General features: G+C 55.8%; 2 protein-coding genes across 3 annotated transcripts; both read left to right on the top strand.

Annotated features, from left to right (window-relative positions):
• Positions 1–3,412: 3,412 nt before the first annotated feature.
• Positions 3,413–19,180, top strand: MIER2 (MIER family member 2). The gene is made up of 13 exons (XM_080634013.1): positions 3,413–3,462; positions 7,069–7,156; positions 7,687–7,838; positions 8,285–8,410; positions 9,029–9,152; positions 9,778–9,887; positions 10,539–10,608; positions 11,800–11,951; positions 12,643–12,724; positions 12,825–12,919; positions 13,691–13,818; positions 14,797–14,933; positions 15,734–19,180. Exons 1-13 carry the CDS (start codon positions 3,454–3,456, stop codon positions 16,201–16,203), a joined length of 1,743 nt encoding a protein of 580 aa, XP_080490139.1. The 5' UTR covers positions 3,413–3,453; the 3' UTR covers positions 16,204–19,180.
• A 1,118-nt stretch (positions 19,181–20,298) lies between these two features.
• Positions 20,299–24,093, top strand: PLPP2 (phospholipid phosphatase 2). 2 transcript variants are annotated; one of them, XM_080633978.1, is made up of 6 exons: positions 20,299–20,469; positions 21,971–22,122; positions 22,368–22,645; positions 22,736–22,793; positions 22,879–23,055; positions 23,168–24,093. In XM_080633978.1, exons 1-6 carry the CDS (start codon positions 20,418–20,420, stop codon positions 23,273–23,275), a joined length of 825 nt encoding a protein of 274 aa, XP_080490104.1. In that variant the 5' UTR covers positions 20,299–20,417; the 3' UTR covers positions 23,276–24,093. The 2 variants fall into 2 exon arrangements, with proteins under 2 accessions (XP_080490104.1, XP_080490103.1); XM_080633977.1 differs by having other exon boundaries at positions 20,301–20,469; positions 23,138–24,093.
• The last annotated feature ends 65 nt before the right edge of the window (positions 24,094–24,158 follow it).

Here is a 24,158-nt window from a genome sequence, read left to right as displayed (position 1 = left end):
CATTTGGGATTCTGATGCAGGCATGGTTGCTATGGGAGCTGTGATAGGGAAGGCATCCAGGGTCTCTGCTCCAGATGTCGCCTTCCCAACACTTTGTAAACAGTTGGAAAGATGGATTTTCAACTTGGACCAGGCTTCCACGTCAGGGCTGTGGTGTCTGAGAAGGAGAAGATCAGTAACAAGTGGATTGAGCATCACAGGGGCATTCCCCCCAAGAAGCCCATCCCTGCGTTACAACCAGGAGTGAATGACTACCCCTGGAGAGTCATCAGCTTTGTCAAGGGTCCTTGGGCACTGGTGCTGATATCACCATCAGGAACAGAAGCATCTCTTATGCTTGTAGCTGTTGCACTCCATAGGTGTTTCCAGTCAAACTGCTTCCTGTATGATCAGTTTTCGCAAAGGGATGTAGGGACAGGACAAGGCGGAATGGCTTTAAGGTCCCTTCCAACCCAAACCAGGCTGGGATTCCATGAGGTTGGTGGCACCTCAACCCCTCCACCCTCTCAAGTGGCCATGCTGGGATGGACAGAACCCGGACAAGGGCTGCACAGATCACACGTGTTCAGTGAGCAGCTCACAGTGCTGGGGGGTCCTGAGGAGCTGGCACGTTCCAAAGGATAGAGCCTGTTGGAAAACCTGAAGCAGCAGGTTATTTGTGAGGAGCAGAGCTCCATCTAGCATCCATGGAAACTGATGCTTCTCCACAGCTCAATTGAGAGCTACTTGAAATGGCCAAAGCTGTTCTTCTATCTGTTAACAGCCTCAACCGACAGGAAACTAAGTGTTTCTTTACAGCCAAAGCTTGTACACACAGCTCTCACCTCCTCTGCATCGCCAGCATCCTTCATGCCTTCAGCAGGACGTGTTTGGACACAAACCCCCACTTTCCCAAGGCAGGGTTAGTCCTTTCCCAATCCTGCTACAGGGCTTTTTTCCCTTTCAAAGCTGCTTTTTGAACCCATGTAAACCTTGACTCGTATCTCAAATCCCTTGTGGCTGCACTGTACCCAGTGAATAGGTGTTTGCTGTTTGTCTCCGGGCTGTAAAGCTTTTCCAGGAAGCAGCACTGCTTACCAGGTACAGCCCAGGAGGGCAAGGCTGACGTGGTTTAGAAGCAAAGCAACCCTGGTTTTGGCCAAAGCCACTTCATCCTCCTGGCGTTTTGTTGGCTTTGTCCACAGAGCAGCAGTTGTAAACTGGGGAGCATCACAACATCAGTGGCAGGCAGATGGAGAGCTCCAGTCACCTGCATCCCAACCCCTGCATGGGATTTAAAGGCCTTTGAGCTCAACATCGCTATCAGGCAGCAGAATGGGCACGGGCAGTGGAGCTGAGCTGCTGCCCCAGCACTCTGAGACCTTCCCCACTGTGCTGGGGTGGCCCTGGCTGGGTGCTGGGTGCTGGCCGCATCCCCTCCTTCCTCACTGACCTTGGGCTCTGCAGGGCTGCTGCTCTCCTGTTCTCACTCCATAATTTGGCTGCAAAACTGCTGAGGGTTTCTTTATCCCTCCTTTCTTCAAGCTTATCCCAGAGGCGCTTCCACCATCGCGGATGGGCTCAGCCTTGGACCCGGCTCTATGGGCCCTAGGGGATGCAGGGAAGCTTTGAGCAGCTCCTCACAGAAGCCACCCCTGAACCCATGGGCTGCCTGAGCTGCTTCCCACATCCCATTGGGAAGCTCTCGGAGCAAACTGCAAACAGGGGGCCTGAGAATCCGTACTTCAGATAGCTCAATCACCCATTCCTGATCCCGAGGCGAAGCCTTCCTGCTTTTTGCGGTGGCAAAAGACCTGGGAGCCAGGCAGGAAGCAGCAGAGTTTGTGGCTTTCCCTGAAAGGGAACTATTGGAATGGAATAAGCAGCATCTGCAACATGTTAGTCCTCTGAGAAGGAAATAAAGGGCAGCTGAAGTGCACTGGGGCACAGCTCAAGGGCCACCACCACTTCAGAAGCACTTGAGGAAGCTTTGGGAGCAAAGCTCAAAAGCCTGAGTGAAACCGGGTGCGGAGGCTGCTCCCAGGGAAAGGAGCCTGGGAATCCCCCCATGGCACAGCTCTGTGGGTGCATCACTGCTGTGGGACAGAGCTGCTCACAGCCAGAGGGGCATCGACTTGAGCTGAGTGAGCATAGAACCAGGGAATGGTTTGGGTTGGAAAGGACCTTAAAGCTCATCCAGTTCCAACCCCTGCCACGGGCAGGGACCTCTTCCACTGGAGCAGCTTGCTCCAAGCCCCTGTGTCCAACCTGGCCTTGAACACTGCCAGGGATGGGGCAGCCACAGCTTCTCTGGGCACCCTGTGCCAGCGCCTCAGCACCCTCACAGGGAAGAGCTTCTGCCTAAGAGCTCATCTCAGTCTCCCCTCTGGCAGGTTCAAGCCATTCCCCTTGGCCTGTCCCTACAGGCCCTTGTCCCAAGCCCCTCTCCAGGTTCCCTGCAGCCCCTTTGGGCACTGGGAGCAGTGTCCCAGGTGTGCGCTGCTGGATTGTGCTCAGCAGCTCTTCAACAGCACAGCCCCAGCCGCTGGTGCCAGCGCATCCCTGGGGCTCCGGAGCACGGCCACGGCACAGACCCAGCATCGTGGGGCTCCAACCCCAATTCCCCCCTTCCCTCCCACTAACTGGGATCCAGCAGCTTCTTAGCAACACGGAGGGCCACTGACTGCTTCCTGCAGAGTCCAGCCTGGTGAGCAACTGACTCTGGTGATCAATTGACGCTGGTGATCGATTGGCTCCGGTGAGCAACAGACTCCGGTGATCGATTAACTCTGGTGATCAATTGACTCTGGTGATCGATTGACTCCAGTGATCGACTGACTCTGGTGATCAATTGATTCCGGTGATCAACAGACTCCAGTGATCGATTGACTCTGGTGATCGACTGACTCCAGTGATCGACTGAATCCAGTGATCGACTGACTGTGGTGATCAGTTGACTCTGATGATCAACTCTGGCGACCAACTGACTGATGATCAATTGACACCGGTGATCAACAGACTCTGGCGATCAATTGACTCTAGTGATCGACGGACTCTGGTGATGAGTTAACTCTGGTGATCGATTCACTCTGGTGATCAACTGACTCCGGTCATCGACTGACTGATGATCGATTGACTCCGGTGATCGACTGACTCCGGTGATCGACTGACTCCAGGGATCGACTGACTCCAGGGATCGACTGACTCAAGCTCTGGCTGCGGGCAGCTCCTCCCTCCGGCTCCGTGTCCCGGGGCTCTCCCGCGGTGTCTCCGGCCCCGGGGCTGCTCCGGGGCCTCCCCTCACTCCGCGGCCTCCGCGCCCGACCCCGCCGCCGGCGCCGCTTGGCCCCTGACCCCTGACCCGGCCCCGCACCGCCGCGCCCCCCGGCGCTCCCCCGCCCTCGCGGCGCTGCAGCCAATGAGCGGCGGCCGCCTCATCCGGGGCCTGAGCCCCGCTCTCGCTCGCGCTCGGCCATGGCGGAGGTGAGTGAGGAGCTGCCGGTGCGGTCGTGATGGGCTTCGGGCCTTCCCCGGGGGAACCGCGAGCCCCGGTACCCCCGAGCCCCGGCACCCTCCGGGCCCTTCAGCCCCGGGCCCCAGCACTCCCAGGGCACCGGCACCCCCAGGTCTGCAGCCCGGCGCCGCTCGCGGTCGGGGTGCTGCGGCCGCGGGGTGCAGCGGGGCCCACCGTGGCCGGGCGGAAGGCAGCGGGCAGGGGCCTGGGCGGGAGCCGGTGGGGCAGCGGCCGAGCCCGGGGAGCAGCCGCGGGGCTGGCCGGGCCAGGCCTGCGGGAGCAGGGCCGGAGGGATGCGGATGGGTCTGCGGGGTCCGGGGACAGAGTGGAGCCCCGAGGCTTTGCCGTTGAGAGCCGGGGTCTGGCGGCATGGAGCTGATGGGAGAGGGTTGGAGGTGAATGATGGGGCCCGAGTAATGGGAGAGCGCTGCTGGGCAGGATGTAGGAGCAGGAGAGGCTTTGGGAATGGTTTGAGTGCTGGGAGAGGCAGACCCACCTTGAGAGGGGGTCCCACAGTGATGTTTGCTGGGTGCATCGTGCCGAAACGCTGCTGCCGTCGCTCCAGTGCACTCCAGCTGCCCGTGCCATTCCCTATCTCATCTTGCCACGTCCTTGAGATATCCCCATCCTGTTGTAATGGTCGTGGTGGCACATCCGTGCTTCATTTCCATCATGAGATCCTCATGGTGACCACGACATAGGAAGAGGACACTGGAAGAGATTGAGACTTCATTATCAGGGTGTTGCAGCACTGTGAGGAGGAAGGTGCCATCTGCTCTCTCTCTATCCAGGGGGTTTTGCTCTTCTTAGGGAGATGCAGGAGCTGCTGGTGTCCCACAGATGAGGTTGGAGCTGTGGAGTGTCTGCAGCAGCGTGTGATTGGGATGCAGGTTTTCCTGAGCAGTGACCTGTGTCTCCTGTCCCCTGTTTGTTTGCTTGTTCAGGTGCAGGATGAACCCGTTTCTGCCCATTCCACTTCCCGCTGGCTACAGCTGGAGTTTGTAGAGAAGGGACCCATGTCAAGTAGTAGGGGAAAGGCAAAGGAACAAGGAAGGCTTCTCACTGAGTCTGAAATAGGGGCTAAAGTAGCTCAGAGAACCATGGCAGTTATTGAAGATGTAACACTAGAAAGGGAAACCTACTCCCTTCTTCCTCGCTTCCTTGTGAGGGTGGTTTCAGCCTGTAGGTGTTGGGCTTGATGATCCTTCTGGATCCTTTCCAACGTGGGGTACTCTGTGAGAGCAAGGTTTTCTCTGGTAGTGCTCTGGAGAAACCCAGTTTGCACTCATGCCTGAGAAGCAGAGATTGGCACTGCCCAAAATGAATGGAATTCACCCCTGCGCCCTTCCCTGCTGACCAACCCTGCCACCAGCCAGAAGAGCATCTCCGCCTGGACCAGGAGCTCCTGACCTAGAGGTCCCCACCAGCACCTTGGTGTCTTTCTGCCCTGTGTAACGCCTTTACATGTTCTGTTTCCTGTGTGATACCTGGATTTGAAGCATTGGACTGCAGCTCCTCACCTTCAAACACGACAGCTCCACATCCCCTGGCATCAGGAATCAGTGGGATTGGGAATATTCTCTCTGGCATCGTTCATGTTTTGAAGCCAGACCTGCCTTTCTCCCCTGCTCCTTTGACATGTTTCTGTGCCCCTCTGGGTCTGTAAACCATCGAAAGGCTCATTAAGATCAACACCTCTTTAAATCTGGGGGTGAAGTGGGCTATTGGTCACTTACTTCTCCTCTTCTCATCCCAAATCCGGTGGTGCTGGTTATTTCATGGCAACTCCAGCTCAGAGCAGCTCCCACTTGCTCTAATGCTGCGTTACTGCTTTGGGGAAATAAACTGCTGGGTTGTTACCGTGTCATACTGCCTTTCACTCTTCATTCCAGCACCTGATTGTTAATAAAAGATCTCATCATTCCTGAAGGATTCTTGACATCCTTTCAAGCTGGCCCAGCCACTGTGACAGATTCAGTCTTTGTTTTCAGAGGCCTTTACGTGCAGCTTCTTATTGATCCCTGTGTGAAGGAGGCGCAATCCGTAGATACAAAGATGAGGGTTTCAGCAAAGATCACTGAGGACTGGAGTGCGGGCCTCCCCTTATGCTGCTCATCAAACCAGGGATGCTCGCATGGAAAGCTTTACCCAAGAGGGTTTTGTACTTGGTCATGATCCAGCAGAGCCCAAAAAAGCGGCACTGATACTCCTCTGAGTTCCAAAGCCGCTGCCCAGTATGACCGTGCTTCAAATGGAGCCTGTCTGAATCCGTCCCCTTCTCCTTTCATGATCCCATGAACTCCTTCTTTTTCTTTCAGTGCCTACCTCTGGGCTCTGCCTGTAGCTACAGTGGTCTCCAGCGAGGTTCTCATGCCTGGGGACAGTGATCTGCAGCGCTGAACCAGAGGCATCCTCTTTTCCCTGGTCCTGGTAGAGGAGGGAGCAGGAATTCCACAGCTGCTTCACGCATCCTTCCCCTTCCTCCCTCTCGAGCCTTCTTTCTATGGCAATCTCTTTCCAGGCCAACCATTATCTTAGTGATAATTAGACCTAGAAAACAGCTGCCTCTGTGTTGTTATGGAATTTGCAGTGTATGTGTTGGTACCTGAAGGCTCCAACTCCAAACCCAAAGTCTGGGGTGGCTTTTCTGGTGTACACTTTGCTTTCTTGTTAGAGGATGCATTTTGGTGTGAGATTGGACTGTGCTTTCAGTTGTAAGAGCCTCGTGCTGCAGCACTGGAGATGTCCTGGCTCCCACTGAGGAGCACCAGTGTATGGCTGAGGTTGTTAATGGCTGAGGATCATAAGCCAATGTCAGTGGTGACTGAGGGACTGTGATTTTCTTCTGCACTCAGTCACCCAAAGGCTGGTTAATCCTCTGCTTGCTCCCCACCTAGGCTGAGCTTGAGGAACAGCATTTCCACGCACAGCAGCCCAAGCAGCAGCAGATGTCCTGGGTTCTTTGCCAGGCCTCAGCCCATTCTGCTGCCTGAACTTCTGACCGAGCACTGAATGCCAGAAAGCAGGTGCCTGTTCTCAGTGTCTTACCTGTCTCACCTTTTCCCACCTTGCCTGGGCCATTCCCAGTCCTACCAGGCTCCTTTACTGCCTGCTCAGCGCTAAATCTCTTTACTCACCCCTTGAAGCCTTCTGGATGTGTTGAGGAGTTAGGCAGAAGCCATTGAGTTGTGGCTGTCTCCGATTGCCTCCAATGGGGCAACTCCTAAAAGTACTGCCTTCAGACAAGCATGATGTGTGCATTTAGAATGAAGGTCCAAGTAATTCTATGAGGGAAGATGTAGCCAGAAAGATCGGAGGTCTTAAACTAGTGAAAGGAGAAATAGTTAATGGAGTGCTGAAGATAAAGTGGAAACAGCTCCATACACAGAGATCAAGGGGAAGGTAATGGAGCTGGGGGGAGCTGTTAGATACACTTGAGCTCTTTTTGCACAGTCTCTCGTGCTGCCCATGTGGGTTTTGTTAACTTTGGCTTTGGAATGACATGAGTTGCATTGCCTGGTGGGGTCAGCTTCGAGGAGGAGATGTCTCAGGTGTGTTCTTCTCTTCTCTTCAAGGCCTCGGTTGGGCGGCAGAGCCCCAGGGTGGTGCCGTACCCAGCGCACAGCCTATGTCCTGCAGAGCCTGCCCTTCAGACTGCAGCAGGTACCCGTGGTTTAAGTCTATGTCTGTCTGTTGGCCCCGTTTCCAGAGGAGACAAAGCTCCTGTGCTCAGCCTGTCTGTTCCCTTCTCCTTCTGCCATCTTCCAAACCTGTTGGTGGACTCCCATGCAATTTGACAGGGAAGTCTTAGAGATGCCAAAGCTCCTGTAAGTGCCCATTTGCCCATTCTTGCTATAAGGAGTAATTATCCTAAAACCACCTCGGGTGGAGGAAGGGCTGCCCCAGCCATTCCTGTGTTGTGATACAAGGGAATCCAGTTGGGACAGACACACAAACACTCAGAAAACCCTCAGCTTTTGGTCACTTGTGGACTTGAATGTGAGAGAACCCAGCTTTCCAATGTAGCTCTCACAGAGTGACTTCAGAGTTGGCGTTCCCCAGCCCCGTTCTGCCTCATCTCCTCCTCTGCCTTGTGGCTGCACCCACACAAGAAGGGATCATCCCAAGCTTTGCTGCAGCTGCAGATTTGGTCCAGGGTGGTGCTAGTGTCCAACTTCTTTTAATCCCTGCAGTTGTGTCCATGGGCTCAGCTGATCATCGACTGAACTTAGCAGAGATCCTTTCACAGAACTATGGGGTACGGGAAGAAAGGGAGGAGGAAGATGATACTCAGGAGAAGCAGAAATCTTTAGAAGAGCTGGAGAAGAGCTTCGGTGCCTCTCAGGTAAAGGCAGTGAGGGAGGGGAAGGAGGTTTTGGATTTGCTTTTGGATTTGCTTCACTTCCTCTGTATAAACACAGTTGTGCTGTCTGGCATCTCTTCACCAGCATGGAACCTAGTATAAAAAGTAAAGATAATGATCTAATAGTATGTAATAAATACAAAATAATTAAATGTAACATGTAGGTATAAAAAGAAATGTGCTTTTTAATGCCCTTGGCTGGGGTGAAAGCTTCTGGCTTCTTCCCACCCCTGAGAACAGCAGGTTATGGTGGGTCCTGTTAGACCTCAGTGCCTCCTTCCTTACACAGCATGACTCGAGGCAGTTCAGAGCCCCCAGAAGAGCAGAGGTGCCTTGACTGCCTCTGCATATCTCTGTGTTCACTGCAGCTGGTGTTGTGCTCGGTGATTGTTCCCTTCCTGATGAAGCTTTGTCCTCCTCTCGCTCAGAGCAGTGAAATGCCATTTGAGGAGCTGCTTGCACTTTATGGCTATGAGGCGTCTGATCCCATCTCGGAGCAGGACAGTGAGAGCAATGATATTACTCCAAATCTCCCAGATATGACTCTGGATAAGGTAAGAGCAGCTCTCTGCTTGGTGTGTGCTCTTAGTGCTGTCGGTTACTGGGCTATCTGGAGCTTGAGGCATCCGGGAGCTCTTTTCAGCTGGGGTCCAACTGATGCCAAGGGAAGGGGCTTGCCTAGGTCTGGTGTCCCAGTGAGGAGTGCCAACAGCAGCAATGTGAACATAAAGAGTTTAGAGGAGAGAACTGTTTAAAAAGACCATTGTAAAAGCTCTTTATGGAACCTGGGTTACAAGTCTGGGCACACAGATGTAGCTCTGGAGAATCAGGGAGGGTTTGTACCTTACCAGGTGAAGATGTGGCTCCTCTTCTTCTAGCTACAGTCTATGGAAAGCTCTTTTTCTCCTTCCAGCAACTATCTGCTATGAGGGGAGCTCTACAGAAAGGGCCATTTGCTTGTTCTCTCTCTGGCTTCCATGGGAAGCCACTCTTGACACTTGTAAAAGAGCTCCTAAGGAAAATAATCTCGGGGTGGTGGGGAAAGTGAGGGAAAAGTCTGTCTTTGGGATTTGAATTGGCCAGGAATGCTTTACTCTAGGCCTCACCCCCCCAACCCCTCCTCTATTTTCTTCATTTAAACATATTTTTCACTTTCTTGTTGTTGTTAAAAGGAACAAATAGCGAAGGATTTGCTTTCAGGGGAAGAAGAGGAGGAGACGCAGTCTTCAGCTGATGACTTGACGCCATCCGTCACATCGCACGATGCATCGGACCTATTCCCAAACCAGCCTGGCTGTATGTGTCCCTGATTTCTAAGTAATTGGGGTTTCTTACTTAGATGTCACGTGCAGGATAGAACAAGAAGGGGTTTCTTTCTTTTAGCACTCAGTTTCTTGACATCAGTTTCTCCACTTTCCTTCTGGGGGCTGCAGATAACCAAACCTGAGCGCCAGTGGTGCTAAAGAGTGTTGGTGAAGGCAGAGTGGAGATGAGGGATAATTGCCTTTGGGTGTAACTCATACCATTGAGAAAGTGAGAACTGCTTTGCTGCCTGCTGCGATTGCAGTCTGAGAGATCAGCCCTTGATCTGACATCTCTAGAAGGGAATAAATGCAGTAGTATGAATGGTGTGATATATTGTGGCAGTTCCTACATATGGGAAGGTGAAGGGCAGAGAGGGAGACTCGGCATAAAGTGGTCTTATCCTGTCTGCTACCCTGCAGAATAAAGGAGCCTGAGCCCCCCAGGTTGGTCAGCAGCACCCATGTAGCAAGGGGGCAAATCCTTGTATTTAAACAGGGTAAGTTGTCACTGTGGGTCCTGGTGAAAGTAACTTTAGGACAGAAAATGAAGGGAAGGAGAGGGAACATAGAGCAATAGGGGGGAAAAGTAACTATAGGTGTTTTCCTTTCCCACAAAGCAAACAACTTCCTTGCTGATGAAGACAAAGAGCCGTGTTCATCTCCATGTGCTTCCTCCATGGCTGAGGATTCGGAGGAGGATTCCATCCCATCCAATGAGTGTAAGAAGGTAAATGATTGCGGCATGTTGGGAAGGGGAGCCAATGCAGTGTGCCTGAGTCTGAGGAAAGCGTGACACCAAAACCAAGGAATTCTGTCTCTTTTCTTTTTCCTTAGCACCTTGTATTCTGTGGAAGGTGGCAGCAGATGTGGGTTACAAGAGGTACTTTTAATCCAATCTTGAAACCTGCATCTGAAGTTATCTTCTGCTTCAGCTGTGGCAAATGCTGTTGTGCTTTGGCAAATGAAAACTGCAGCCTGTGGCCCTATAAAGGTGAAAAGCTGTGCAATATTCCCAGCAGGATTTACAGAGGGGGCACCACCAGAGGAAAGAGAGGAGCAGACTTCCAAATACATCCTAGTTGTGAAGGTTGCAGGAGGGCTTCCACATTACTTTTATCTCCAGCTGAGCTGCTTGCCGTATATCTTCACTGTTAAAACTATGTAAATGCCTCCAGTTCCCACAGTACCATCTTGTTGGTAGTGAATCTTCTCAGTTAGCCTATAAAATACTTAGGGTTCCCTAGAACAGTGACAGGGGGGACTACCAATACATAAATCAGCTTCATAGTGTTCCAGCCCCTAAATCATGAAGTGCACCTCTGTGCCTGCTTGGAGCCTTTTCCATTTCCATTGACCAGCATCTCTGGTGATGTTTCAGGAGATCATGGTTGGACCTCAGTACCAAGCCACTGTTCCCATCCTCCACTTGAACAGGCATGGGGAAAAAGGTAAGAACCTGCTTTCTGTGCCCTGTTTGGATGGAGGGCTGCTGTATTTGGGGGGCCTTCATTGGGAGGTTGTGTCTGATAACCAGGGTGGTACCAGCAGCAGCTTGTGGAGTTTCTGAATGAGGTAGCTGACAGAAAGCCCCATCTGCAGAAATCCCTTGCTTCCTCTTTAGGTCTTTTGTCCTTGCAGACTCTGAGCAGATAAGTTCAAGGGGATAAAAGTGATCTGTTTTGCAGGGGCTGTTTCATATTTGCCGGTACAGCTCTCAGAAGGTTTCCATGTAACTTGTATCAGTGCTCTCAGCCTTCTGTATTAAGACCACAGATTTAGTGTGTGTTTTCCATGTTTGCATCAGTGTGAAATGAAAGTAAACTGATAGCAGATCTCAATGGGGGCCTTCTGTGCTCTGTCAAGTGCCTCTGACCTGATTTTAGTGATTTTACCGGGCAGAAGAGTTGGTTCCTTTGCCTGTAGAAACCAGTTGAGTCCAGGAGGTGCTGGTGTTTTCATCTGAATAGAAAAATCTCAGCATTTCTGATGATTTCCTATTGCAGAGTCTTTCTTCTTGCTTCCTTTGTGCTGTTACTTTCCTTCAACATCTCTCTGCGTTCTTGGGTGCTGTGTTCTCATGTACCAGCAAGAGCTTTGAAAGCTGAAAGGGGCAAGAATTACTTGGTGGTCGTGGGTGCTCCTGCTATTCTGTGTGGGTGAAGCAGCTCCTGGAGGAGTGTTACAAGCTGCTGGGGGGACACCCAGCTTTCCAGCTGCCTTGTTCTCTGTCTAGGACAGGGAGAGGGGCTTGAGCCTAAGCCAGGGTTGTAGCTCAGAGCTACCTTCGCTTCCCACTCCTTTTGTTTACTGCGTGCAGGAAAAGAGACCTTAGAACTTAGGGGTTTATAATAATGAATCAAAGCAACAAGCTTTGAGAGCATGGTAACAAAATCCTTTACCAACCAACTCTTCCGAAGAAGTGGAAGCAAGCTGAGCCTGTGCAAGGGCTTGAGAAGAGGTATAGGGAGCATTAAGCATCTCCACCTCCAGTGTTCCCAGCAATGGTTGTCATCCCTAGTGCCAGGCTGTGGGACCAAGGCCAGGTTTCCTCCCTCCTTCTCTCTCTCCTGTGCAGACCATTCCTGAAAAGCAGCGGAATTCTCTGTTTGATTATCTTATTTCAGTGCTTTTTCTGTTAGCCTATGAGAATGAAGATCAGCTGCTTTGGGACCCAAACATCCTCCCCGAGAGAGAGGTGGAGGAGTTCCTGTACCGTGCGGTGAAGCGGCAGTGGGACGAGCTGTCCAGCAGCAGCCTGCCAGAAGGAGAGATGGTGAAGGACAACGAGCAGGTAAGTGTGGGGCTTCCTGCAGGGATCCTTTGTTCCTGCTTCATAGAATCATGGAATCTCAGAGCGGTTTGGGTTGGAAGGAACCTTAAAGCCCCCTGCCACGGGCAGGGACCCCTTCCACTGGACCAGGTTGCTCCAAGCCCCTGTGTCCAACCTGGCCTTGAACACTGCCAGGGATGGGGCAGCCACAGCTTCTCTGGGCACCCTGTGCCAGAGGCCTGTCTGCCTCAGTGCTGTACCCCCAGTGCAGTCACAGATGCTTGTGGCACGCATGTAACAGGCTGGGTACTGTTCTAACTGTATTATCCCAGGATCCCAAACCCAGAGCTTGCAGCAGGGTCATCTTTTTGGCTCTGTCCTCTAGAACAGTGTCTGATTCTTCTGTGAAGCCAGCAGAAGATCAAACATTTGGCTAAGAAACGAGAGCACTTGTGTTTCCTCTGGGTAGCCAGGTTAGATTCTCACCCTAAGTCTGCAGGAGGGCAGAGGCACCCCAGAGGCCTGCAGAACTGCAGTCCTAGGGTTTGTGATCCTGTGCCTCCACAAGTGGAATCATCTCCTCTGATGGTTGCAGTGGGGTTAGTGGCAAAGTGGCTCCTGGGAAAAAGAGGTGACAAAGGTGAGGCTTGAGCAGGTTGGTTTGGGGTGTGTTGCTCAGGTACATGCTGGGAGTCTTTTCCTCCTCTTTTAGGCTTTGTACGAGCTGGTTAAATGCAACTTCAATGCAGAAGAGGCACTGCGGAGGCTACGGTTCAATGTGAAGGTCATCAGAGGTGAGAACCCCCTTGCTTGGGGTCTGCCCCAGACATTGAGGCGTATGTAGAGTCTAGAACGAGCTCCATCTCCTCCACTTCCACTTTCTCTCTGCTCTAGATGAGCTTTGTGCCTGGAGCGAGGAAGAATGTAGGAATTTTGAGCATGGCTTCAGGGTCCATGGGAAAAACTTCCACCTTATCCAGGCAAACAAGGTAAGGATCCCACCGCATCCCACTAAGACGGAGGAAAGGAGGCCCGTGCCTTGGCACCAGAGGTATGTAGTGAGCCTCAGCTAATGCAGGAAGTTCAGGACTGCTGAGTTCCCATCCCAGGCTTTGTGTTGACTCATGCTATAGCAGGTGATGGGCTGTTCACTGCCCTGCTCTGCCTTATTTTCCAGGTGGGAGAAGTCACAAACACCACTGACCTGCATGAGTGATGTCAGTTAATTACTGATTAGCCCTTTCTGGAGTCTCAAAAGTTCTTTCCAAACTCTCAGCCCTTGCAGTGCTTCTGTGAATGAGTGAGTTGAGCATGTGGATGTTTTGTAAAGTCCCCTGGGGTCCTCTAGAACCAAAGATGCTGTTGTAGGGAAGAGCTGGGCCCCAGGACATACGCTGCTGTGCTGGGAGTTGGCAGAACCAGAGAGTCCAGTTCTACTGCTGATTAATTGTGGGCATGTTGATGCTGGCCAGTGAAAATGGATGCAGGTTTGCTCTCTTGATGGTAAACGTGCTGCTGGAAGCGCAGGGATGTCCTGCACCAACACTGGGCTCTGCAAGAACAACTGTGCACTGTTGGGGAGCCCTTTCTCTGGCCGATTACCACCTTGGAAAGCTCACTTTGTGCTGCTCTTGGGGCAGCTTAAAGGTGTCCGTAGTGCTAGAAATGACTGGAATGCACTGGATTTTTCTATGCTCCTGAAATGGGAGGCTGCTCCTTGCTCCACGCCTTGAGTTCTCACTGGGATCTCTTCGCTTCAGGTCCGTACCCGGTCAGTGGGCGAGTGTGTGGAATATTACTACATGTGGAAAAAGTCGGAGCGTTATGACTACTTCACTCAGCAGACACGTTTAGGAAGGAAGAAGTACGTCCTCCACCCTGGAGCCACGTGCGTGGAATATTCTCACCCTAAACTTAGTAATTCTAAGCTGCCAGTGAAGATTCCTGCTGCAGAGCACCTCCGCTTAAAAGACCGCGCTTGCTTCTCTAGAAGGTTGCTGGGGTGGGAGTGGGGAGGGATGCGCTGGATGGTCCCACAGTGTGATCCCTGCAGGTGTGGGGAGGGGAGAGGAAGCGATGAGGTGCTTGGTTGGGCACTTTGGGTGTCAGAAACCACTTTGCTTTCAAGGCAAAGGCAAGTAGAAGCACATAAGTGAAGGGCAAGGGCAGGGATTCAGGGCTGAGCTTGGGCAGTGACTCAGTTCAGGGAGGTTTAGGGAAGGGAGCTTTTGAAGTTCCAAGTTACTGTTTCTGGTGGTTTGGGACCTGAATTCGTTTCTTTCCCTGGTGCCACCCTTTGAGGCAAATTCCTCGCTTGGAAATGCATGCAGGTAGAGCAGGTGCTGCACAGAAGGGTGGAAACTGAAATGTTTTAAAGGTCAAACTGAAATATTTCAGTTGAATCCATGAAATCCGTAGATGATTCGCTTTTTATTGTGATGCAAGACAGGAAAATACCTGAAATCCCAAACCCCTCCAGGATGGGAAGGTATTTTCCTATCACTTCTCTTTGCTGCCACACCAGCATTGCCACAAGCCACCCAAGGGGAGAAGGTGTTTCCTTGGGGAAAGCCTTTGGCTATCTATTTCCCTTTGGAAGGGGCTGAGGCTCAGAGCTCTGGTTGGGAGAGCTGCGGAGCCCCTTCAGGTTTCTCCCAGACTGATCTTGGCCACCCTGAGCTACCTTCAGCCATCTCAGTGCTGTTTAAACTGGCCTCTGCACACCAGGGAGGGGATGGACATTGATTCCAGTGAGGTCTCTACAGTTCTGTTGCTTTCTTTGTTGCTGGGTTGTGATCCCGGTCCCATTTGCCCTGCCTGCATCCCCACTGGCAGGGGTGGCAGTGCTGTCCGTCTGTCTCCACAGGGATTACACCGACAATGACTTGGATGGGGGTGAAGTTGAAAACTCCACTCGTGCTCGAAGCTCCCCACCCATTCCCTCTGGAACTGGCTGCCTGGATTCCCACTTCAGTCAAGACCAGATAGCAATAGAGAGCACAGGTAACGTCCTTGTCTTCTCCCTGCCGTGGGGATAACTCCTCTCCCTCACTCACGGGGTCTGTGCTGCATTTGCCTTTCTCCCATTGCCATTATCGAGCTGTTGCTCTTCTCCCCACACCTTGCCAATGGGCTCACTTTGCCCTGTGCCAAAGAGCAGAGCTTGGTGTGAGCAGAGAAGACTTTGGCTCTACCTTGACCAGTAGTGACTGAAAACAGAGTTGTCCCTGCTTCAGGCTTGGAGGAGTAGCCTAAGTCATCCCCAATGCAAAAGGATTTGCACTAACTTAAGGCACCTGAGGTGGGTGCTTCCAGTGCATGGACACAGTAGCCACGGGCAACTGCTCCAGAGGCTGATTTATGACACCAGGAGTTGGGCTGTACCTGACACTGCTTCCAGAGGGACCTGGCTGTGAGAAGACACACAGGGAGTCCCAAATGGGTTCATTCCCTCATTGTCCCACTGCAGATGAGGCCTTTGTGTAGGCATCTCGCAGGGGCTGCCAGCACGAGGGGATAGACTTCGGATGTGCTTTATCTTGGAGTGTCTCTGAGATTCCCTTTAATTTCCATAGAAACACTGCTGGCCTCCCATCTGCTGGCTGCATCTTGCCCTCCTTGGGCCCACGCTGGCAGGGATGTGGTCGCTATACTAAACCTTTGTGCCAGCAAACAAATACTGGTGGGATTCGGGGGGATGGAAGTGGAAGTTTGGACTCACTGCACCTTTCTGTCCCTTGTCCCTCACCCTTGCTCCCTCCCTGTCTCTCTTGTCTGTCTGTCCCCTCCCCTGGAATGCACAGAGCCCCTGAGTGTGGAGAGCACTGCCTGCAGCCTGGGCAGCATGAGCGAGTCGGGGCAGGGCTACGAGTGCAGCACTCCTTCGGAGACCAACTGCTCCTTCGACCCCCAGGAGGAACCATCCTCAGGCACCCCCTCGGCTCCTTGCCCGCGCCACCCCGCAGCCAGCGCCGAGCCGCGGCTCTTCCCTCTGCCCCCGGCAGCCCCGGCACAGGCAGAGAAGCAGGAGCCGTTGCAGAGCTCTGGTGGGACGCTAAGCATGGACTTCCCTCTCCCTGCAGACATTAACGAGGCTTTGCCTTTAATCGCTGGCCCTGTGGATTTGGACAGAGAGCCAGAGGTGGCCCCTGCGCAAGTGTCCTTATCGGTCACAGAGTTTGGCCTCATCGGCATCGGAGATGTAAATAGTTTCTTGAGTGCTCACCAGGCTTGTCCAGCTCCTGTGGCTCGATCCGAGCCTTTGTCACAGTGAAAGGCTCCACTCACGGACTTGTCACAGACCCAGCAAGGACTTTGACCTGACTGAATGAAAGCCTGGAACTTCCACTGTTCCACAGGGACAGTTTGGAGCCGTCTTTCCATCCTCCTTGATCCAAGTGAAAGCAAAACCTTTCTGCTCCAGTGTGTTCTGACACCATCCCACAAAGCTGGTGGCTGGCTGCGGTGAGGGGGGAGCTCAGTCACCCCCTCTTGCCTTGACCATGTGTCACCCCAGGTAATGCCAGGCTCAGAGAGTCCCTGCCTTGGGACAGGGGAAGTGGCCTTGGCCCCAGAGATGCTTTGAGAGCAGGGATGTGTCACCGGCGCCATGGGGACAGGGGCACAGGATGCAGTCTGGAGGTCCGAGAGCTTAGGACATGCCCAGGGAGCACGTTCCGAGAGACAGGCATGGCCATGCCAGAGGAGGAGGATGAGGAGCCTTCGCCCTTCACCCACAGGTAGCGTGTTGCAGTGGAATCATCCTGCCCATTCCCATTGCGGGTCCTGGCACCCCAATGGTGATCTGTTCCTGCGGGAGGGATGCAGCTGGAGGCTGGCCTCAGGTCCTGGGAAAGGGATCCTGTGTGTGCTTAAGTCCTTCTCGCCTTCCCTTGCAGGGAATTGTCCTGGGAGGAAAGGGAGTTTCTAGACCCCCCCCAGAGCGGTGCCGCTTCGGTGCCCGACGGTGAAGGATTTGATCCTTGTGAGCGCTGCAGTGCAGGAGGGGGAAATGCAGATGGAAAGGTCTGGAACTTCCCAGCTCATGCAGCCACCTCAGCTGTGGGAGGAGGAGGAGGAGGGCACCAAGTGTAGGATCCTGGTGCGAGCATGGAATCCCGGGCAGGAGAGAGCACCCCTGCCCCTTCCTGCAGCACAGGGAAAGCTGTTTTCCAAGAGGAAAGTCCGTCTTTACTGCCATTAGCAGTGCCCAGGGAGGAGACAGGGCTGTGCTGGAGGCCGGAGCCGCTTCACTTCCTGGGTGTGTTCCAGGGCTTGGGTTTGCCACTGGCTTCAATCCACGTGTTCTTCCCCTTTTATCCATGCGGGAATGCTGTCCGGCTGGTGCGGACCTTCCCTCCTCCACCTGTTTTCCACATTTGGGAAGGAGTTGAGGTTTTCTGCTCACTTTGATTGAGCCCTTTGAGCTGCCATCAGTGGGTTTGGATGGTGACTAAACCCATTAACCCGCATCCTGCTGTCGCCAGCCCTGCGAGGTGGTGCTCAGCCCTGCAAGGGGGGGGATGACAGGATCACACCTTGTGGCTCCTCTTCCAAGCCCCAGGCTGGTTTCATGGGCAGGGCTTTGCTGTGAGGGGTGCTGAGCTCCAGCCATCACCACGGGATAGCCAGGCTCAAGTGGAAGGCAAACACATGGAACCAGAGTGGAACCACCCGGCTCTGAATCCTCTTTCCTGACGGGAGAGGAAGCTCCTTGGAGGGAAGAGGAGCAGGACAGGAGCAGAGCAGCCCTCAAGGGAGGGCCAGGCCTCGGCTTCTCTCTGCCAGCCACAAACGGGCTTAGTTTTCCCAAATCCCTTCTTTCTTTGGTTCATTTCAAGCCCTCCAGGGGCAGGGATCCCTTATTTATGTTCTCCAGTGCTGTTTACAGTCGAACGGGCTCCTTCACCACCAGGGCCATGCTTTTCCCACCCGTCTTCACGGGAGAGGAGGGCAGGAAAGGGCTGGGCCAGGGGGGAGGAAGCGGGGTTTTGGTGGGGTTTTCTTTCTCCTTTACAAAGCACATTCACTTTGAGCCCCTCCCGATGCTGGATTCGTTCCCCCCAACCCCTACACTGTGAAGTGAAACTGCCTCGAAGCCCCCTTGCCGCTATTTATTTAATTAAACCCCTCATTTGAAAGTGAGCAGGAGCCTCTTGTGCTGTCGGAGCCGGAGAGAAGCAAGAAGAGGGTCCTCACCTCGGCCTCATCCTGCCCTGGCCATTCAGCGTGGAGGGCAGGAGGCTTTGATGCTCTTACAGGTGCCCTGGTTCCTTTGGAGAGCCTGTGGTTGTGGTGGGAGGAGGTGGGATCCCTCCATCCATCCCTCCCTGGCTTCAGCCAGAAACAACATCCAGCGTTCCTGCTACTGCTGCCCTGTGTGTTCCTCCCCACAGAGCCCCTCTGTTTTGTCCCAGACTCCTTAAGTTCACTTCTCCAGCTCTTGCCCGGGGCTTTGGGAGTGATGGGAGCTCCTGTCTCCTTCCCTCAGCTGGAAAACCAGCAGGAAAAGGGCTTTGGGATCTCTCCTGGCGCTGCGTTTCCACAGGAGAGGCCCTGGGAGCGATGAGGAGCTCCAAGTCTTGGGGGGTCCCTGTCCCTCCTCTCGTCGCATCCTCTAAAGGCCGTTCTGGCTTTGGAAGGTGCAGGACCAGCGGGACCAAACCCCCCGCCATCACCACTGCATCCTGCGGGGACGCTGCGGGAGCGGCGCTTCGACGGCAGAGGGGGCACCGGCACCGGCTCCTTCCCGGGGCACCGGACATTGGATCCCGCTGCAGTTGCAGCCCCTCGGAGCAGAGCATCAGCATCCCCCGGGATGGGGCCCTGGCGCTGGGATGGGTGCAGGACCCCACGGGAAGCACAAGAGGAGTTGAAGGATACTTAATGGATAGGAGCCAAGTGCTAGCCCCTTGCCCAGGACCACACAACTGAGCTGGGACCATGGGGCAGGGCTCAGGGCAGACCATAGCCGGGGCTGGGCTCTTCCAGGGTGTCTCCAGCAGCCACAGCATGCTATAGGGCAAAGTCCTGCCCATGGTGCCTGTTCCATGAGGTCACTTCATGGGTATGGGAGCTGCTGCCTTATCTCACCCCTCTCTGCCCTGCTGCACCAAGGGGCCTGCAGCATGGGGCTGTGTGACCCCACCCGGCCACATCCTGTCCTCGCTGAGTCCCCCACTTCCACATCTGAGCCCTCAAAACAGCCTGGTGGGAGGCTCAGCACAGCCAAAACCTGCTGGGGGCTGCAATGGGGCTGAGCTCAGTGTGGGGAGAGGCTGCGTTAAACCCTGCATCCTCCCCCCCCAGGGCATAGCTTGGGCACCCCCAGTGCCACCAGCCCCCCGTGCCTCTAGCATCCCCCCCAGTATCCCCTCCAGTATCTTCTGTAGTATCCTCTGCATCCTCTGAGCACGCCCCCAGCATCCCCTCCTGCATCCCCTGCAGCATCTTCTCCAGTATCCCCCTGTGCATCGCCTTCTGCATCCCCTCGAGCATCCTCTCCTGTATCCCCTCCAGCATCCCCCCCTGTATCCTCCCCTGCATTCCCCCCAGCATCCTGCCTCTTTCCTGCCCCGGAGCTCTTCCCCTCCTTCCCTTAGGACCCGGGGCCCACAGGCAGCACATGTGGGGCAAACCTGACCCCAGCAGCAGCACCGGGGCCCCGCAGCACCCGCGGCCAGGAGGGAGGTTGCACGGGGGCAGATCGGGTTGGAGCAGAGCAGAGAGACCCCAGCAAGCGGCTCTTGGCCCTCTCCTTAAATCCCAGAGCACCCCAGAGCGTTTCCAGCTCCGCTGCTTCCCTCCAGAGCCCGCCCCACACCCCCCGGACCAGCCCCACGGCTCCAGTTGCGTTGTTTCCCTGTTGTTTGTTTCCTTCCGTTCCTGACCGAGATGCGGGCCTGGAGCAAAAGAGCCGGGTTCCGGCTGCCCCCAGTCCCACCGGGAACTCCCGTGGGGACCCGTGTTTGACCCTTTGCTCCCATCCCTGCTCTGGCACATCCCAGCAGCGGGATCCGGCAGCGCCTGAGCCTTGGGGAAGCGTTGTCCCACGTCCCAGGGGTCGGATCCTGCCTTAAAACAGGAGGGAACAACCGGGCCTGGGCCAGCCCCGCAATCCCCCCCCCCGGCCCCGCCTTCTTCCACTCTCGGCTTTTCCCTTTTTCCCCCTTTTTTCGCCCATTTTCCCTCAGGAAAGGAGCCCGGGGTGGAGGAACCCGCAAGCGGCCTCACCCCCTCCCTCCTCCTCCCCTCCCATTCCCTTGGGGGCAACCGGAGGTACCCGGGGGGGCGGTCCCCACCTCCCCACACCTGTCCCGGCCCCGCCGCAGCCCGCGGGCGGGGGCAGCGAGCGGCAGCCGGAGCCGCCCCGTCCCGCTGCGCCCCGCCCCGTCCCGTCCGCCCGGACTTTACCTCCCGGCCGGGCCCGCTCCGTTCCGGGCCATGTGAGGCGCGGGGCCGGGCCGCGGGGCCGCCACCGGCAGCGCGATGGAGCGCAGGAAAGTGTTCGTGGTGCTCGACGTGCTCTGCCTGGCGGTCGGTGAGGGCTCGGGACCGGCGCCTCCGCGTTCCCCGGACACCCCCCCCTTTCCCGACACCCCCCCCCGGTAGGGCTGTACCGGGAGGGTCTGAGTGGCCCCGGTGCCGCTGCTGCACCTGAGCGGCCTCCACCGGCGCCGTTTCCCTTCCGCGGCGGGCACCGGGCCCTACCCCGGAGCTGCGGGGCCCCGTCGGGGATCCCGGCGCTTGGAGCCGGGGGGTGGGGCAGAACGGGACGACAGCGGCGAACCGGGGCGAACCGGGGCTTGGGAGCGGCGACCGGAGGGGTCCCGCGGCGCTGGGCGGGCCGGGGCCGTTCCCCTCTGCCGCTGCCCCGGGGGTTGGGGGGGGGGGGCGCGCAAACGCCCGTTTCTAAACCGGCGGCGGGGAAGGTCCGAATGAAACCGGGCTAAAAATAAAGGCCCGGGTCGTAATTTCGGCCTCAAGCCGCGGGCCGGGAGCGGGGGGGGGGGGGGGGGGGGCGGTGTCTCCCGTGTTTGTTTGGGTCCCGTTTCGCTGCTTTCGTTTTTAGGGAAGCTTTTATGGAGGGTGGGATTGTGCAGGGGGGGACGCGGGGTCTGATCCGAGCCGCGGGGGATGCTTGAGGTGGACACAGATGCGGCTGCAAGGGGGGACCCATACACATACACACATACACATACATACATACACACACACACGTACGTACATACACACACATACATACACACACATACATACATACATATGCATGCATACACATACCTACATATACACACATACATACATACACACACATACATACGTACATGCACACACATATACATATACATACACACACAGGGGCTTGGTCCCGGTCCCGGAGGCGCGGCCCGTTTATTCCCGTTTCCCGGAGGGGCGGGGGGGTGTTGCGGGCGGGGACAAAGGTGCTTGTTCCCGGGAGACGGAAGCCGCTGGGAAAGGCGGAACCGGGATTGGAGCCCGGTGTAAGGAGGCGCCGAGCATCCCCTCCTCTGGGCCAGGAGGTTCCTCTTTGATGGGCAGGGATGGGGCAGAGCCGTCCCCGTCCCCGCCGGTTGCGGCATCGCTCCAGAGCCCAGAGAGGAGCTGGGGACAAGGGGAGGCTGATGGGTGCTGGGGCTGTGGGTGGACAAGGGTCCACCGGGGTCCTCAGCCCCCAGCATCTCCAGGCATTGGCTCCCCTGGAGCCGGTGTGAGGATCCCGCTGCTGTAGAGCAGGTTGGTGAGAGCCTCTTACCAGTTCTAATGAGCTGCATCCTCCTGGGCTGGAAGACCCCTGAGCAGTGGGAGGAGAGGGCACAACATCAGCACCAGGGAGCTGTGGGGCAGCCCTGTGGATGCCCCGCCACCATCTCCAGTGGTATCTGGGCGCTGCAGGCAGCTATGGGCTGTGATAGGGCTCTATCAGCATCAGCGCGAGTCCTCCTGGCCCTGGGGTGCGGGTGGCTCCGGATGGTGTCCCTGGAGGGTGCGTGTCCCCAATGCTCTCCTCTGCCTTGCAGCATCTCTGCCCTTTGTCATCCTGACGCTGGTGAACTCCCCATACAAACGGGGCTTCTACTGCAACGATGACTCCATCCGCTACCCCTACAAGGCGGACACCATCACCCACGGCCTCATGGCCGGGGTCACCATCACCTGCACCGTCGTCATCGTAAGGAAGCGCCATCCCCTTCCCTCTGGGGGTGGGATGTTCCCGCGGGTGTTATCCAGGAGCGGGGGCCCAGTGCACCCACCTCCAGACCCCAACAGGGCCCTTGGGTCAGGAGCTCCCTTGGGACCTTCATCCCATGGAGTCAGATCCCTGCAGGGAGCGGGAGGCACTGGGAGCATCCCATAGCCATGGTGCTGGGGAACTGCTTGGTAGCCCCAAAGCCCCTCAGCCCTTGTCCTTTGCAGCTCTCATCGGGGGAGCTGTACCTGGTCTACACGGAGCGCCTCTACTCCAAGTCGGAATTCAACAACTACCTGGCTGCCCTCTACAAGGTGGTGGGGACCTTCCTCTTCGGAGGGGCCATCAGCCAGTCCCTCACTGACCTGGCCAAGTACATGATCGGCCGCCTCCGGCCCAACTTCCTGGCTGTCTGCAATCCTGACTGGTCCAAGGTGAACTGCTCCATCTACGTGCAGCTGGAAAACGTCTGCCAAGGGGAGAGCAGGAACATCACCGAGTCCAGGTGAGTTGTGGGCCTGGGGGACATCCATGCTCTCCTGCCATGAGGGCTGGAGCCCGCTTCCACGGCCTCACCATCCCTTTTACCCCATAGATTGTCCTTCTACTCGGGGCACTCCTCCTTTGGGATGTACTGCATGATGTTCCTGGCGGTGAGTGCCCCCATGGACCCTGTCCCACCTCCCGGCTGCCCAGTGCCCCCCACACTGAGTGATGGCTCCCCAATTCCCTCTGCAGCTCTATGTGCAAGCCCGGCTGGTGGGGAAATGGGCCCGGCTGCTGCGTCCCACCATCCAGTTCTTCCTCATCACCTTCGCCATCTACGTGGGCTACACCAGGGTGTCCGACTACAAGCACCACTGGAGCGATGTGCTGGTGGGGCTGCTCCAAGGGGCTCTCATTGCCATCCTCATCGTGAGTGTCCCCTCTGCCACCCTGCCATGCTCCATGGGCCGCAGCGGTCCCCAAGCGTCCCCTTCCCGATGCTCTTCCTCAGGTCCGATACGTCTCCGACTTCTTCAAGCAGCGTCCCCCTCCACCGTGCGATGGGAAGGACCCGGAGCGCAAACCCAGCCTCCCGCTCGCCATGAGCGACCCTGACCGCAATCACTACAGCTACCGGGGCGCGCCGTGAGCCGCGCTCCGCACCGGGCTCCCTATGGAACACTGGCTCCCTATGGAACACTGGCTCCCTATGGAACACTGGCTCCGGTGCCGCTTGCTGCCGCAGGTACCTGTGCGTTATCTCTGCCTATCCCCACTCCTGATGTTCTCTGGTGCCTCTGTGCTGGCCGTGCCCGGTGATCCCAGCGTCCTGCCTGCAGGAAGGGAGCTCCTTGGTTCCTTGTGTGCCTGAGTCACGCTCCGAGGCTGCCATCCCGGCTTTCCATGCGCGGGGAGGGGAAGGGAGGCACGTGGGATGGATTTATCAGGCTGGCAAACGGCACGGAGCGAAGAGCAAACTCCTCGGGAAGCCTCAGCTTGCCTGGGCTGTTATCCCTGTCAAATGATCCAGCCTCACGAGCACAAGGAGGGCGGCTGCTGGGCTAGCGAGGATTAAAGCAATCCAGATCTTTCTCTCTTCCCTGGTTCCCTTGGAAAGCAGCGCTGGTTTCCAGTGTGAGCGCAGGAAGCACGGGAAGGGCTCTTCCCACTTCCTGATGCTGGGAGCAAGGGATTCTTGCACTCACCGTGCTTGGGGATGCTCCAGCCTTTGTCTCTGCTGCAGCTTCAGCTGATGCTTTAGGGGGTAGGGGGGAAAGGGAGAAGCTTTCTGTGGTACAGGAAAACCAATGGGGATGTGGAGCTGGATCTGGGATTCCAAACACCTTGGGAAGGTGGGGAATGGGTCACAGAGCGGGTCCCAGCGCAGCTCTGGAGCCTCTTCCTCAGTTCCACACGTTTTCACGATGTGTTTTGATACAAAAGTGTGTTTTCTAAATGAGATCATCCTTAAAGAATGTCCGTGTCAGGCCTGGTCTCTTCCCCCATGGATGCTCCCGGCCTTGGGGTGGATG

This window comes from Psittacula echo (genome assembly GCF_963264785.1).
Source record: "Psittacula echo genome assembly, chromosome: 24".
NCBI lineage: Eukaryota > Metazoa > Chordata > Aves > Psittaciformes > Psittacidae > Psittacula > Psittacula echo.
This window is presented reverse-complemented; position numbering and strand designations above follow the sequence as displayed.

Excerpts from the sequence above, each read along its gene's own strand:
- PLPP2 (XM_080633977.1), top strand. The coding sequence starts at position 20,418 with ATGGAGCGCAGGAAAGTGTTCGTGGTGCTCGACGTGCTCTGCCTGGCG. Across the intron at positions 22,123-22,367 it reads TCACCTGCACCGTCGTCATC|CTCTCATCGGGGGAGCTGTA; the intron begins GTAAGGAAGCGC and ends TGTCCTTTGCAG. Across the intron at positions 22,794-22,878 it reads ACTGCATGATGTTCCTGGCG|CTCTATGTGCAAGCCCGGCT; the intron begins GTGAGTGCCCCC and ends TTCCCTCTGCAG.
- MIER2 (XM_080634013.1), top strand. Across the intron at positions 8,411-9,028 it reads CAGATATGACTCTGGATAAG|GAACAAATAGCGAAGGATTT; the intron begins GTAAGAGCAGCT and ends TGTTGTTAAAAG. Across the intron at positions 12,725-12,824 it reads CAATGTGAAGGTCATCAGAG|ATGAGCTTTGTGCCTGGAGC; the intron begins GTGAGAACCCCC and ends TCTCTGCTCTAG.